At 40.3% G+C, this 16,571-nt stretch overlaps 1 protein-coding gene across 1 annotated transcript in view; it reads right to left on the bottom strand.

The window, feature by feature from the left end:
* LOC108007252 (uncharacterized) overlaps positions 1-6,415 on the bottom strand; it is a 28,846-nt gene extending 22,431 nt beyond the window's left edge. Inside the window, exon 1 of the mRNA XM_070994396.1 lies at positions 5,216-6,415. Within this exon, the coding sequence (XP_070850497.1) occupies positions 5,216-6,415 (1,200 nt within the window). The remainder of the gene's footprint in view (positions 1-5,215) is intronic.
* Positions 6,416-16,571: the final 10,156 nt, after the last annotated feature.

Here is a 16,571-nt window from a genome sequence, read left to right as displayed (position 1 = left end):
GCTGGCGAATTTTTGGCACAACGCCCGCTGACTTGTTCACCTGGTTCTCTCGACGGGCGCCTTGTCTGCAGGTAATTAAAGGCGAACGAGGCGCCCCTCGACGAGGAAACGGAATTTGCATATGCCACATGCCGTGAGAAATGGCAACTGTCCTCGTTGAGAGTCATGTTATTTGATTGTTGACAGCCATCGAGGCGGCCGAGTGTGTGTCTGCGTGCCCGCTGTTTGCTGTTTGCAGTTTGCTCGAAATTGGCTGGTAAATTTACCTGGCCAACCGCTAACCAGGCTTAATTGAGCATAAGTTATTGAGCTGTATCGTTGCGGGGGCAGGCTTCATTGACACTTAATTAGTGGTTAATTTTTTAGTGAGTGTAAACCCTTTACGGTTTTTAAATTTCGGTTTAGAATATAAGTTAACAATGCTGTATAAATGACCTAATAATATCATTAGATATTTAAGACAGCTTAAAAAGGTGCCAAAAAGTATACAGCAATTCGATCCGTAATTGGTTTCAAACTAAATCTATTATTTTATATTGCATACTTTTAGGCACTTGAATAAGTGCTTTCAGACCTTAGTGATTATGACACCCTATCATATAAAAATCCTTCTTTGGAACACAACTATTTTACTCAATCTGTGATCTGTGATAGTTATTATGAACAAATATTTGAATATTGCTCAATTTGTGGCTCAGTTAAACGACTGAGAATCGATGCATTTATATGGCCCAACTCAATTTTGCATAAATCCCGTTTTCCGATTTTCCCATAGTAAATGCCCCTTTGGGACTCCGGCCATAAAGCTGTCCCCGCAATTTGGGAGCTGTGCACATTGTGCAGAGTAATTTGTGTCTTTTTAAATGATTTTTATTGTCGATGGCAGTGGCAGCAATCAACAACAACAACGCTGGCCAAACTTCGAAGATAAATGTTGGCTGAATGGGTATGGGCAAACAGAGAAAAAAGCATTGAGCCAAAATCGAAAATTAATTTAAATGCGGCTTTGTAATAAACGAGAAGAGTTTCTTACTTTCTCCCTTCCTCTGTGTGCGTTTAAAGTGAATGAATTATGCAACAATAATTCAATGAAGCTGCCGCAAAGTATGCAATAAAGAAGGATCTGTCGTTGGTTTGGGCGAGTCCTTTTTTTTGTGTGTGTACACAAGGATGATTACCACTGTATTTGCGAGATGGCTTTGGGGAAAAGTCGAATTGAAGTGGAGAGTGAGGGCTGCGCAGTGGCAATATGTCAGTTACAATTACGAGAACTGGCCAAGACCGACGTGCCTGACAAACAATTACCAGCAACCGCCGAGAATTGGGAAAAATGGGCCAAGAGGATGTCTCTGCTCCGATATGGAGTGGGCATGGCAAAGGGAAGCTGGCGCCGGATCCGGGCGACAGTTTGAGTAATTATCGAGGCTGCATTCTGAGGCAGCAACAATCGCCAGCGTCGCACTTTTTGGCAGACATCCCGTGTAATTGGAAATTAAATTACGACTACGACGGACGACGACGACGACAACTTGCTGGCAACTGGCTGTAAATCAAGCCATCTTGTTCATTTGGGCGTAAGCGATTTGATTCATCAAACTGAAATGATCACAATCGCACGGCCTCGAATCCCTGATTGGACCGAAGAGCTGATTCGAATTCGGTCTAACCATCTGGCCTTGGCATGGATTTTCAATTAATATGAAATCTAAATTGCAATGGTATGTTTAAGGCCATATAAATGGATGCAAAAAGTGATTCTGGCTAGAATGTGGAAATTAAACATTTACTTTCGGTTTAAGGAAGAAGCTAAAGTATTTATTAAGAACTTTAGCTACTGTTTTCCGAAATAGTATTCTCTATTTACACATTAAAAAAGTAATCTTGCTTAATTTCATTTTTTTTTTTTAATTTTAAAACATTATTTTATTTTAGTTGGTTTTCCTTTTCTGAAAAAACATGTTTTTTAGAATTGTATAACGTTTCTAATTTAAGGAAAAATGCCGTTTGTCTCCGAATTTCAAAAATTAAGTCTAAATAGTTTTTTAAATGTACAAATTCCGCATAAAATAATTCTCTACGCTTAAAAAATGTAAAAAATGAATTTTGCACTAAAGTTTATATCAAAGTGTATGAATGATGTGCTACTGACCTTTGAAAGTGCCCACGTATAAAGCAAAATGGTTGATAGCGAATTGTAATTCCCATCTCTGCACTCATTTTACAAAACGCTACCACTAAATCTGTTCTAAATTCCCGGCGATAGACCCACACGAACACGTGTAGTGGGCAATTAATGCTAATGCAGTTATTTATCTCAATGTCGCCATTTTGCTTATTCATAAACTCTAGACAACAACCCCTGCTAAAAACCCCCTAGCACGTTTATTTCCACCTTTATTACAAGTCTTTCGCCCATTTTCATTTCACGTTTTTCCGGGGGAGTGGAAAAAGTGGCGGCGTGGGCGGTGGGACAAATGGCGATGATGATATTTTTTCGCATTTCTGGCGTCCGCCATTTTGCCGCTTACTTTTTTCTCTATTTTCCAGCTAATTTACTAGCTGTTGTTTTTGTGCACGAGGCGCTCGGGAATGCATACACACATACCCATTGAAAAGTCCATGTCTCTCTTAGCGATTCGAGTGGCAGAAAGAAAGTGTAGAAATGACGCTGGCGTGGGTTCCAAGTTCCAGTTCCAGGGAATATAATAAATTTTAGACGCCGCCAGTCGCTTTTGCTTTTTACTTTCCTCGCTTTTTATACATTCTCGTTGGCCCTTTAATTTTTTTACACTCAGTTCTGGTCGAGAACAGCAGGAAGCAAGACTTATTGTGGATGTGAGCTTGCACTAAATTCTTAGAGGTGCGATCTTCTTATCGGGGCTATAGAACCACAGCTTATTATAAAGCGGGACATTTTAACTTCCCAAATTAGGACTACTTATGCATAAATACTATTCTTGCTAAATAATACATACTCAGAGTATAACTTCCAAAGTGTGTGTTATTATTTGATAATAATGATGACCATAATCAAAAATTAAAATCTTTATAATTTACCTAGTATTTTAAAAATGTCTAAAATTGGACTAAAAATCCCTAGATTCCTCTTGCTATATAATATATACTCCTATACCAATTTAGGTAGAAAATAATAGATATAAATATTTCAGATTGTTTAATCCTGGAATTGTACCCAATATTGCTTAGGATAAGTCTAAAGAATTCTGAACACATTCCATTTCTGTTTAAAATTTCATTATATACCTATAATGTTAAACTACTTGTTCGGACTTATTGGCCTATTTTTTAAAATTCTTTAACATGCTTATTAGTAAGATATAGTAGTTCTCCACCAGCTAATGAGAATAATTGTGTCGATTCAGTGAAATTTATTTGTTCTGCTGAAACGCTTTTTGTGGACTTGGTTTTCCTCCGTTTTCGCGGCGTTTCCGTCTTCGAAACGCGGTCTTACAGAGAATCTCTTTTGTGCGCACGTTTTGTTTAATTTGTGCAAGTTCTGTGCTTTATTCCGCATAAAGACGTATAGTTGATTCGCAGCTTATGCAAGTCAAATAATAGCGCAGTGCTAAGTTTTTTAATTTACCGCCTCTCATCCAGAGCCCATTAAGTGAGTCGTGACCCAAGAACCCAGACCGAGATGGAAATGGAACCCTATGGCTTACAACTTTAAGGAGGAAACTCTAAATCGCTGCCGCTGCCACCTTGCACTTTTATGGCACACATTCGGTGTTGCCATTAGCCTTTTACACAACATTTGGCAAACGGCGCCAGTTGAGGGAGGTTGTGACCCGCTGGAGGTGGGGAAAAGTGGGGGCGTGGTGGGCCTGCCAAGCTTTTTTTCGGGCAGGGCATTATCAGGCCGATACAAAGGCACATTATGCGCTTCCGATTCTCGGATTGTTGTTATGCATGCATGCCTGCAGTCGTCGTCGTAGCCCTTCTTCTGCCGGTCCCACCATCATTTTCCCTGTCGAAGCCGCCGTTATGGCAACGCCATCGCCATCGCCATCGCCTCAAAATGGGGCTAGTCGAGAGGAAAGCTGCACGGACATATCGAGCTTGTTGACTCCTGCCAAAAGCTACTTGTCCTTATTAGAGATGCCGTAAGTGTAACATGTGTGGGTGTGGACTGTCAGAGCAACTTGCATAGCCTAGATAGAATGTTTTAAATTCTATTGTACGATAAAGAAAACATAACTTTATTGAAAGTGTCTTGGTTCAGCTGGGCAAAGTCACAGGATGCTCCCTATGGTTGAAGTCTATAAAGTGTAGAACTCTTTATAAGAATTACATAAAATATAAAACGTTTTAGTTTTAATCAATGGCAATATTGGGTATGAGTTACAAAACCATTGTGTAATCTATAGTTCTGATCAAAGCTTCAACCAAATTATCCAAAAACGAACAATATTTGAGTATTTGCAATAGCAACAATCCTAAAGAGAATTTAGTTTTTGGTTTAAATCTATTGATCCTAGCATAAATGATGTACTTGGTAATGCTTGATGATATTTAAATTCCCAATGCCCAGCAAGCATATTTGCTATAACTATTTGACATTATATAAATAAATCAGTCATTTGGCATTGCTCCAAAATTTTGGGTTTACCTTTTAAATTATTAAAGTGGTTAAACAAGACCAATTTATGAATATAAAATAATATTTTTCAATATACCTAGATGAATGCCAGGAACCAGTTTTTTTGTAGCAAGCTTCGAATTACCCATCCTGAAAATCCCAGAGCAACCTAGAGTTCCCCAAGCCGAAATACATAATTGCTACAACACACAAAAATTATTATACAGATAGTTGGGAAATATGACGTAAGTCATTCTGGCCATGGACATACAGTAAATGCCTTTTTAAACTGGTTGCTTGAATGTACATTACCTACCATAAATTGAACTTTTTTTTTCATATGTTCAAAATGTAAGACCATACCATTTATATATTCTATAAGGTTTGGAAGTAGAAATGGTTTTCGATTAATTTCAAGAGGTAAATTTCCCCATGATAAAGGACCGAAGTAAAGCCTTGTTTTGGGATCGACACTCAGAGAAACATCAAACTCACAACACTCATACACAGATAATACAGTTATTAGGCATGCAGAGTACATAGCAAGCATAGTCCAAAATGGGGGGGTCGGGATAACATTAGTATCGGAGTTAGCCAAGATCGGGCCGGAATTACCTCGAGGTGCTCGCACACGCAGATGCCCTCCTCGCAGTAGGCGCATATCTGCATCTTGCGCCCATTGACCCCCAATCCCTTGAATATCAGCTGCGGCTCATCGGCGAGCAGCGGTTCGTACTGCGTCTGCTGGACTCCGGCGCTGAACTGCAGCTCCCGCAGCTGCCGCTTGAGACCGCCGCCCGGGCCACCTGTGTCCAGCTCGAAGGCGTCGCTCCTGCGCATCCTGTACACGCTGCACTTGCGCTCCAGCTGACCCGGCGTGGGCGGCGCTGGCTCATCCTCGTCCTCCTCCAGCCCAACGCCGGCGGTCAGCGGCTGCCGCTCGGCGGAAGCCTCGAGCAGCTCCTCCGGCCCGGGGCGACGCAGCTTGGCCACATGACCCGGCGAGGCCATGGGCGTGGCCGGCGTTACAATGATGGCATCATGGTGGGGCACAAACATGGCGCCGGCGCCATCGCCATCGCCAGCTAACTCTGCCTGCGCCTCGGCCGCCAAGGCGGCGGCAGCGGCAGCGGAAGTGCTGGCCAGCGGCGGAGACGTGGGCGTGGCCGTCTCCAACGAGGTCACTGTCGTTTTAACGCCGGCCACCGCCGATGGCGACTCCGCCCCCGCCTCCATGTGCGAGACCAGCGGCAGCGTGGCCGTCGCAGATTTGTGCAGCTGTCCGGCGGAGATCACCGGATGGAAACCGGGGGCACTGCTGCCGCTGCCGGAATGCCGATGCACCAGTTTCGGTGAGACGCGTCCGTGGGATGAGGCGAACTGCTGGTAGGGCGTCTGCCCATGATGGCTCAGAATGGGCGGTGGCGCGTGGGCGGGTCCATGGGAGTGCGAGTGGGCGTGCGCATGGGCATGGCCATGGGAATGGGCGTGGGAGTGCATGCGCAACTGCAGCACCGACTGGGTGTCACCCTCCTCGATTGGCAGTAGGAGTTTCGATTGCGTCGTATAGGTGGCGCTCAGCTTGCGTCCATGGGGCTGCGGGGCGCGCAGATAGTTGGTGGGCAGCTGGTGGAACTGGCGCGACTGGCTGCGTGTGGGCGTGGAGGCGCCCTCGGCGGCAAGATCGCCGGGTGAGGGTCCGGCCGCCTTCGGTGGATGCAGCTTCGCCTGGAGCTGTTGCGTCTTCTTCTGCTGGCGCTGGCGTTGCCGCGCCTGGCGGGAGGCCAGGGAGGCGCCACCCGCTGCTGCATACATCTTGGTTGAGGAGGGGTCGGGATCCGGGTTAGGGTTTGGTTTTTGGGGAGCTTTACCTCTAGTTACAAGCTAAATACTGGGATTACATTCGGTTTTGCAGTTGTTTTGCCGACAGACCTAAGCTCAAGTTTACTTTAACTAAATTATACAATGGTTCTTCGGTATCTTAAAACCCTGTCTTCTCAAACTGAAATCGGTTTTGGTTCACTTTTAACTGGCTATCCTTGAAATCCACTACCAATCTTATAAAGCGTGTGTAAAATGAATTTAAAAAAATTTCTTGTTAGCAAAAAGTGTTTCGTTTTTTTTGTCCCTGTAAAAACTATTCCTCAACCTTAACGCCTTTGTATCCCTATCTCAGAATCAGTATGAGAATTGTCTTGCCCAATACAAATACCAATATCTATATCTGGTGTGTTGTGGTGTTGTCCTGTTTGACATAAATGATTGTACTTTGGATTACTTGCTTAAGCTTCAACCGAATGGCATACAAAACGGCTCAAAATAATTTTTGGCGAAACCATCGAAAGTATACTTGTCAACTTGTTAACGGAAAATGTTACAACACAACAACTTTAACTTAGGCTAGGGTTATCCGAAAGATATATGTTTTGTGCATATTCGCAGTGTTCAACTATTCCGTCTCCTTGTTTGTATATCAAAAAATATGTTTCAAAAAGTTTGTTCTTTGGTTTTCGGTGTCTATTAAAATATGTTTTACAAATATTTCAATCTCTGCTTATAAACATTTAAAAAATATTCTATCTGCACAATCAAATTGCATACATTTGGGCGTATTGTCTGGGTGTATCCATCGACATGTTTTTAGTTGGAGCTGTGCTTGATTTCCCTTTATACTATGAAAATCTAAACGAATTATTTGGTTTCAATATGTGTGTATGTAGGTTTTGCCTAAGCTGCGATGTTGCCTATAAAATTTTCAATGCATATTTTGCCTTTTGCCTAGCTAATGTTCGTTTGGGGTATCAAAAAGCATCTAAATTCTTAACTCACACACATATATATTTTTCATAATATTTTTGATCTTTCAATGAATTTATGGAGCTCCTCGTTTTATTTGTTCTTGGCCTTGGAAGTGAACTATTATTGGTAAATACTCTCTGTGCTTTTTGTCGTTATTTTATTTTAAACATGCGCAACTGTTGCAAACATACACCCGTAGAATAAATCAGCTAATCATTTCCACTATGCTACATTTTCTCACTTTTTTTCTCTGGTCGAGATACCATTTTGAACTCGCTCTTACTTGCTCATTGCACAACATTATCTTAACTTAGGCTTAGAGACGGATTTACTGCAAGGAACATGTGAATAACATATTATGCATAACCGGACTTAATCCTAATCCATATTGAATATACACAAATATTACAATTTATAAGCTAAGCAGCGCTGCAAAGTGTGTTAAGTTGGAAACAAGAGGTAAATATTAATCAAATATTTATATCTATGAAGTCCTAAACATCAGCGTTGCAAAGTTCTTACTGGCATTCCCGATATAACTTGATTATTAATAATAAATAGGTATAGGGGTAGTTAATAATCATAGAGAAACCACCTAAAATGTCTTGAAACACATTTCAGAAAACTTTACGTTTTATCGAGAGAAATGTTGCAGTACTTTTTAAAACTTCCCCATGAAGTTTTGACCCTTCGCTTTCTTCACCCATGTTCGTGCCATGAAAGTTCAAGTTTTTTGCACCAAAATCAGTTTACATTGCCAGTTATAAGGAATATGATAGGGACAACTATAAAATATACATTTTCTGCATTTCTGTTTTCCCTTTGGGTAGGTATAAATGCATCCTCCATTTCCCACTGGCATTTTGAGAATTCTGCTTTAAATGTTTCCGGCAAATAAAAATTAACGGAATTTCCTTTTCTCATATTTTATGAATATTTTGCTTATTTTGCTTCAACGTCTGCATGCCATTTTGGCGTAAACATGCAAATTAAAACTGGGGAACAAAACAAAAATGCAAAATAAAAAGGGCAGGCCATCGCCCGAAATTTGCTATTAGTTTTTGTACTAAGGACACATAACCTTAACATTTGCCATGGAAAAAAGGGGGCTGTGGGGGCTAGAAAAAATTCCTTTTCATGGCTGCAAGCACGTCCTTTCCCCACTTTCCCTTAATTTCATTTCCGCTGCCATTTCAAGACTTTCCACTCGCTGGCTTTTCACTATGGCAGTACCTTGGGCAACTAATTTCCTCGTGACCTGCGTAGTTTTCGTGTTGGCCAACTTCAACTTTGATGGCGACAATGTTTTAGGCTCTCAAAACACTTTGTTGGGGCGTGTGTATGTGTTTATATAACAATTTGTACGGCTTTTGGCTCAGGCCAGCACGCACTCAGGGCTAATTAAAACTCAGCCGAGGCAACGCCCCAAAAAGTAAAACAGCAGCTAAAAGAGCCAACTAAAAAACACAAGGCATATGGGGGCCAACAATGCTAGCTGCCAGGTAAATATACATATATAACTACATAGCATGGCAAAAGTATCGAAACTGTATTCACAGTGTAGTTGAAAGTTGGCCCAAATGTGCTGACGCTGACGTGTTGCTTGGCTCTGCATTTTGTTTTATTTTTGGCACAAACAAAATGGCAAGCCACGAGATCCAACGATTTCAGACAAATAGGCCACTAGATAGCAAACGAGTTCGCTTAAACGTTTGTGTTTAAAATGCCTTTAAAGACACTTTTTATATCTCTTTTATTTAATTTCCCTTTTTTGTGGAGTTTAAATATGAATTAAATCTGAAAATAATTCAAGGCTGCTTATGTCAATAATAAGAACCACTGTAGTCATCTGAACTTTACGAAATCAAACTGAAGGATTTTATAATAATAATGAAAACAAATAATAATAATTGCTTTCGGTACAATAAAAAGCTTTTAAGCCTGCAAACCCCAAAGCCAATTAGATGTTATTTTTCTTGGCTAATTAACAAAATTCACCCTGCCAGCATTTTAATTGCCAACCTATTTACATATCGACCATTGGTAAGCAAAAAGGTCAACACACGCCTATTGTAGGTATGTACGTTAATTTTGCCTGCAAACTGGGCCCCAACTTTGTGGGCCAGGAAATATGAATTTAGATGATAGTAATTAACGCTGTAGCCAGGCAGGTGAAAAGGGAAAAGCCACAGTGAAAATCGATGGCAATGCTAAGTAATAACACTTCTATATCGTTGTAGTAAACCAAATTAACAGATATATTAATCAAGTATAATGACGCTTAAGCATTGTTCATTATGTTTAGCCCCCGCAATTGTTTTACAGCAAGTGGTCCATTTATAGAAGCAAAAACACCCACTGGATGGCTCAACATGTGCTCGGTTACGCAAATCGTGGGGCCCGACTGCCCACAGGAGACATTGCATCAAAAGGCTGCCGTTCAGTGGCAGACAACGCGGCGTATACGTCATATTATGTGGCGGTGGCTCGGTAGCAGTGGCAGCAGCCAAAAGGTAAAAGGCAGAAATGAACCGCAGCGAAGCACTTGGCTTTATTTATTCATCCTGCATGCATATGAAAAATGCCGCTCAGAAATCCCCTAGCCGCAATATTTCCGTTGGCCATATTCTGGAATCATTTGGGTATCATTTTGGTAATGAGAAAAAAATTTAGGATATTGAAAACAAAATTGTATGATTTTAATAAAATTGTAAATTGGAATTCCTTGTCCCCAAAATCCGTTAGTATTATCTCCACCACGGAATTTACCAAGACAATAAGCCTTTATAATAGCATATAAACTCTTTTATAATACCATAATTTAGATATAACAACAATGTAAATAATCTCCACAGAGCTTAAGGCCTAGAAGCTATAGCTAGTATAAAATTGGTTGGAGGTTATTTGTAATTCCCATAAAACCAGAATATTAAATAATATGTATAATAAGTAAACGATAATGTGAATATTGTATTATTCACTTCATTAAAATGTTATTTAACTTTGTAATATTTTTCGGAACATTCCAGAAACGAAGAAATCTCTTCTATAATATTTAGCAAGTATATTTATAAATTCATTTTTAGGTTTATAAAAAAAATCGCAAAAAAACTTTAAGAAATTGTATTTATATTACTTCTTAAGAAATCAAATTAATTTTGATTTACAAGAAATAATAACACACTTAGCAAATACTTGCTGAAATAAATGTTTTTTTTTTAAATATTTAAAATAGGGCATTTTAAATCGCAGTGTAGCCCGATGTGCAACCTGCCCGTACCCACAGATACACTCGTCGTACGCCGGATTTGAGGAAGCCAAGGGACCTGCCAATGGCTTCCATCAGACCGCACTCACTTGCACACGGACACACAAAAATGGCAGCTGTGCTCGTGGAAGTTGTCTACGCAGCAGTGGCAAGGACTCCCAGGCAAAAGGATCCTGGGATGGCAGTAGGGAAAAAGCCGAGGGGGTGGCCAAAAAAAAAAAAGGGAAGAGAAAGGCAAAGGGTAAGGGTAACAGACTTTCACCGCCGCCACCGAAACAGTTGGCTTTTGTGCGGCGCTGTCGGGCGAATGGCACCGAGATTGAAATTAAAATTTAAATTTATTTTAAGCTGACTTTTGTGGCATGGCCAACGAGCTTTGTTTGTTTCGCGTTTTATGGCCGCTTTGCCACGCCCCTTTTCGGTTTATTTTTGGTCACTGCTACCGTGTTTGTGCTGGATAATTACTAATTTTATTGCTAATTAAACCTACTCGAAGTGAATGAGGTCCGGCTTGTTCACGAGGCTTATAAAAACACAGTAAGGACATTTTCAAAATGTTAGCTTTGAGCACTTTGAAAACATTTATCTACGGGGTGTATCTTAAACTACGACATTAAAGGACTCACTAAATACCAGTTGGCAAATTGGCGACATTTAATGACCCCTGAATTTTCAACCACTTTAACTCCCCTTTTAATAATGCAAGACATCGCGTTTCTCTGCATTGAAAATACTGGTATTATTCCCTGATTTAATTTACCATTTTCCAAACTCTAACGATGAGTGTTGACATCTAGTGCCGCTTATGGGTAATTGCATCATCTAAATAACACACTTAGTGCCATCCATGCGTATGCAAACATATTCGCCATTCGAGTGCTTCAATAAGGCGAAAAGTTCGCCATTGCCACGCAAATTTGTCAATAAAATAATTTGCTACAAATGTGGACTTATGGCATAGACACGAGCACATTGAGACAGATACCGAATTGAAATGGAATATTTTGCTGGAATCGGAATATTATTGATTATCGCAAGAGCAAATGTCAATAAACATTTATTTTCGCTGGGTATTCTTTTTCGATTTCAATTTCAATATAGTGCACTGTGTTTTTTTCCGCTTTTCGCTGGGCGAGGAAAACATTTATATTTCATTGCCCATTTTCCCTTTTCCTTTTCGTTTTACCTATTTTCGGCGAGAAGGCTTCGCTTCATTTCTTATATAAGTGGGGCAAGTGCAAATATTTCCCCCTTTCTCCCTTCGATTTCGATTCATTTTTCTCTAATATAGTAAGAAGCCAGAGACACCAATCCACAAAGTTGTACTCATTCCTACATTTTGCAGCAGGCTGTCTAGTTTTGCTGCCTCGACACATTTAGTTGAGCATTCATAACTTTATATTTGGTTCCTTTTGTTCGCATTTCAGATTTCAGTTTTCGGATTTTTAATTAAAGTGTTAGGCGAACTAACTGACACCAGGCTCGTGTGCTTGACTCACTGAGTGACGTGCAGGGGTCGCCGCCTTGGCATCAGACACTTGCCCAAAATGTCTGAAAAGCTCATTGGAGAACTGCATGTCAGACAAAGTTCAGGGAGTTCTCTGACACTCGCAATGGGTCGCTTGTCAGTTTATAACGAGGGGTGAACTTGAACTGCTCCGATGGTTGAAGGGTAGATAAGGATCCATAATGGATTCCAGGTTTTTTTAGGGGAGCTTAAAACTATTATTTTGAAACTGTTCTAGTTCAGTAATTCGTAAGACTCTTCAACATTTTTAGTAATTTCTGCTGCAAATTCCAGGTCCTGCAGCTAACCTGGCGTATACGTTATTTGACCATACGGCATAATTTGGCCTTAATTGAGGCCATAAAAGCCGGACGAACGCAATGTTGCGTAGAATGAGCCCCAGATTAAGACAAAGTACCCGTGCCCACCGATGCACCACAGGCAACAGGACTACATGACTGGCCATTTCCACCTCCCTGCTTCATAAATTACAAAAAAAAGGAGAATGCATTGGCTAGGAAAAACTTCAATAAAGTGGCCGAGTGGCTTTGAGCTGGAGTTGTTGGCCTGGTCGGTAGCCGTTGGCCATTACGCTGGCCCCTGGAAATGGCTGAAAAAAGAGGTCCGCTTAAAGCGCACATGCAGCCCCTTGCAAATGACATAAACTGCATGTGAAACCCGTCGCGTTTATTGCTTTTTATGGTGCCCCTTAATGACTGCATTCACATAGAGATGGCTCGGCATTGCCAGGGGATTTCAGCGGCGGATGAGTGGAATCCCATTTGACGCTCCTATGCAACAGCTAGGGTGCTTAAATGCTACTATAAAATGTTTAAGCTTTAAAAAGATAGTTTTAGTTTCTTCAGGCAATTTGCAGTACTATATAACGTTGTGAAAAGAGATAATCATCTTTTATTTGCGTTAAAAAATCAACGATAATAATAATAATAATATTAATACAATGATAAGGATAATGATAATTATGCGCGGATCCACAGGAAAATATGAAGGATAGATCTTACACTTGGGTAAAAAAAAAATATGTATAGTATGTATTTTATTTCAAATGTTTGATGTCTACTAAAAAATTTTTTGATATATCCCCCCAACAACAAAATTATGTATTCGCTACTGATGCTAATCATAATAATAATAATAAAAGTACATAATACAAATAATTATAATAATGAATAAATGCAAATAATATTGTTAATCATAATGATAATAGTAATGATAGTAATAAAGACATAAATAATGATAATAATGAAAATAATAATGATAATAATATGATAATCGAGACATATCTTATAAAGTACACACACTCCTAATAACCATTAACAGCCGAGTTGATCCACCCTAGTCCATCCAGTTAAGTACTGCTACAAATTTAAGAAATTATGCCATCCCAATTAGTTGAATTTATTATAATCATTTCTCAAGCTAGAGATCCCACTATATAACAATTGTAGTTGACTTCTGACTAAGCGAAAGTAACTTCCCTTATTTCTTGCTAGCGTGGACAATTTATCTTTCCCCATTCCGTTTTCAGCTGTCCCGCTGGTGGTTCAAAATTATAATGGCAACTTTTTATTTACTAGCTGAGCTCCTCCCCGAAGCCCATAAAATATCACGGCTGGCCTGTTCAGGTTCCAGGAAGGTTTCGAGGAAGTTTGCCACTAAAACGCGGACCATCCCACTCGAAACTTGCAACTTGCACTGGCATTTTGCTATTTTGTTATTTCGCCATCTCTCATGCACTCGCCGCATTACTCAGCTGACCTCTTTGTGTGCGGGTGTCGAAGTCTCTGAATTTATTTTTGCATCTTTGCATTCTCAACATTTTTCGCAATTTATTGTTTTCCCTGTATTGGGGTCAGTTTGTTTGGAGGAGGCCGTGTCCGCCCCCTTTTTTGTCTGCCGAGAAGAAAGGCCAGCAAATACAGCAAACAACAAAAAGGACAGAAAATTGAGGTTAGCTTTGTTTAGACAACCTGATCCCAGGGCCAAATAAGAGGAGGCTATAATGTGTATATATATGTATAAGATTTTATTAAAATCACCAAAAGACAATGGTTGGGTCAGCACAAAGTGCCTGGCTCACTGACACACTTGGCGTATGATTGATTTTCGTCGGTTCGGTTCTCTACGTTCCATTAAATAATAAGTTAGGGGGACTTGTTGATTCAACGCACCGCAGGGGGCGGTTACTTGTGGCTCGTGCCCTATGCACACAATCAAATCACACAAAACAAAGGCCCCGCCCCCTTTTGGGACCCGCCTCAATGATAACAGCCCATTATTGCCGTTGTTTATTGAGGTGTGCCTGTGTGCGGATGGAGTCACTTCTGTGATATACAAATATGGCTGGGTAAATACATCGAATGGCAACAACCAGGACCCGTCATTGTCATTGTTATCTACTCAACTTGTCGCCCATTGCCATCCACATTCCCATTCCCACTCCCATTTCCATGACAATGACAGGTGGCTGTGACGGGCCAGTCAGCCAGTCAGCCAGTCAGCCATTCTGCCAGGTGAAAATCGGAAGAGCAACGCGTTATGCAAATGCAGGCGGGAAATGGAAAATGTAACATGCACAAAACACATTGTTGACATCGCGCCTTTCAGGGGAAATCAGTCTGATCAAACGAATGGTTAACCACTAGGTGGGAATGCATAAATTGCAAACATCTAAGGCCATTGGAATTCCTTTTTAGTTGATTTTGCCGAAATACCGGGCTTTAGTAAAAAATGTTTTAAATATATTGCATTCAATTGAACTATTTTCACAAACAGAAAACAAATAATTCCAAAATACAAAATAAGATTTACAAAATTGTAAAATATCTGTATATATATATCGTAAGCAAGCTGAAGGCCTACTACTGCTATAGCTATATGATCAACTCTCTGTTAGCCTATAGTTTTACTTATAAGATAGCATTAGATAATAATAATAATAATAATAATTTTTAAACCTCACATAAAGGTGCCTAGAAGTATGCAAGAATTAATATTGAATTTTGTAATTTGCATACTTTTAGGTACTCTTAGAATTCATTTTGAGTTTAAGTTATTTCAGTGACAATTTTAATTTTAAATTTTAAAATATTTTTTATAAATACAATTTTGGAAAGTATGTAAACATTTAAATGCCCTAACATTTTGGATATCTGTAGCCTTTAAAAGTAAAAGTTAAGCCACTTTAACAGCTTAAACGAATATTTTTCAATTGTTTAATCAAGGTTTAGTTCTTTTTAAATTATTCTTATATTCGTCTTAGGTTTAAAGCATGTTATTAACATTTTCTTCAAAATAAAAAGTAAATCTAATGAAAATTATTTATGCGAATGGTTTTTTAAATATTTTCTATAAATAACTTCCAGTAAATAAAATCAGCGAACCATTACTGCCTTTTTTAAAACGAATCCTTGAGTTATTGCCCCCTGGGATTAAAGTAATTAATGTATTATGGAAATCCCAGACACCACATTAACAAATCCTCAAAACATGTTCAATTTGGCTGTCAGATGACAATGACCATATTGGCAACAAGAAAATTGGCCAACTGTGTTTGCACTAACAGCCTGCTAAATTATGCAAGCCATTGGAGGATGGACACAGGTATCCGGAGCACGAACGCGGAATCTGTGTCTGTGAGCCTTGTTCTCGTAGATTGCAGCAGTTGCAAAGCCCATAAACAGCTGAATGCAACTGTTGGGGCTTAGATTTGTATCCCATTCGTGTTGCCACTTTTGTCCGGGTTTCAGTTTGAGTGGTGGTGCTGTACTGCAAATGAAGAGCAGTTTAAGAGCCATCAACGTCATGGACGATGGGATTGTTTGAGATGAGGTAAGACGAGCTGAGCCGGACTGAGCCCGGCTGACAACGAGCGTCTGGGGAGGACATAACCCAATTAGTTTTAGACTTTTGCCACGACACATGCCAATTCGTTTGACATGTCCACTTGCTCAGCGTCCCTCTTTCATTTGCATTGGCATTTGCATCTGCATCTGCATCTGCGTCACACTTTTTAATTATTTTAAAGCGGAATTTAGATGGGGACAATGAGTTTGGGAATGCTAAATGCATAAAAGATGCAAGTCTAGCGAATGCAAATGAACAAATGACCCTGGCAGGCATTTTTCGAGGACGGCCACTCGAGCAACTGCAGCCTCCAGAAGTGAAAACAAAGCAGCACACGGCGAAAGGACGAAAAGGACGAAAAAGGCGAAAAAGCTGCCTAAGTAGGCGTAGAGTGTTTGCTTCCTGGCGCACAACAACAGCAACAGCAATAACCGCACACAATGTCAACAGCTCGTCGAGCGAGTCTGAGTCTGAGGTCCTTTTTACAAGGAGGCTACAGCTTACGGCCCAGAAAACAGGAGGCAAAAACG

This window comes from Drosophila suzukii, chromosome 2L (assembly GCF_043229965.1).
Source record: "Drosophila suzukii chromosome 2L, CBGP_Dsuzu_IsoJpt1.0, whole genome shotgun sequence".
NCBI classification, from domain to species: Eukaryota; Metazoa; Arthropoda; class Insecta; order Diptera; family Drosophilidae; genus Drosophila; species Drosophila suzukii.
The sequence above is the reverse complement of the archived record's forward strand: the minus strand, read 5'-3'. Positions and strand labels throughout refer to the sequence as shown.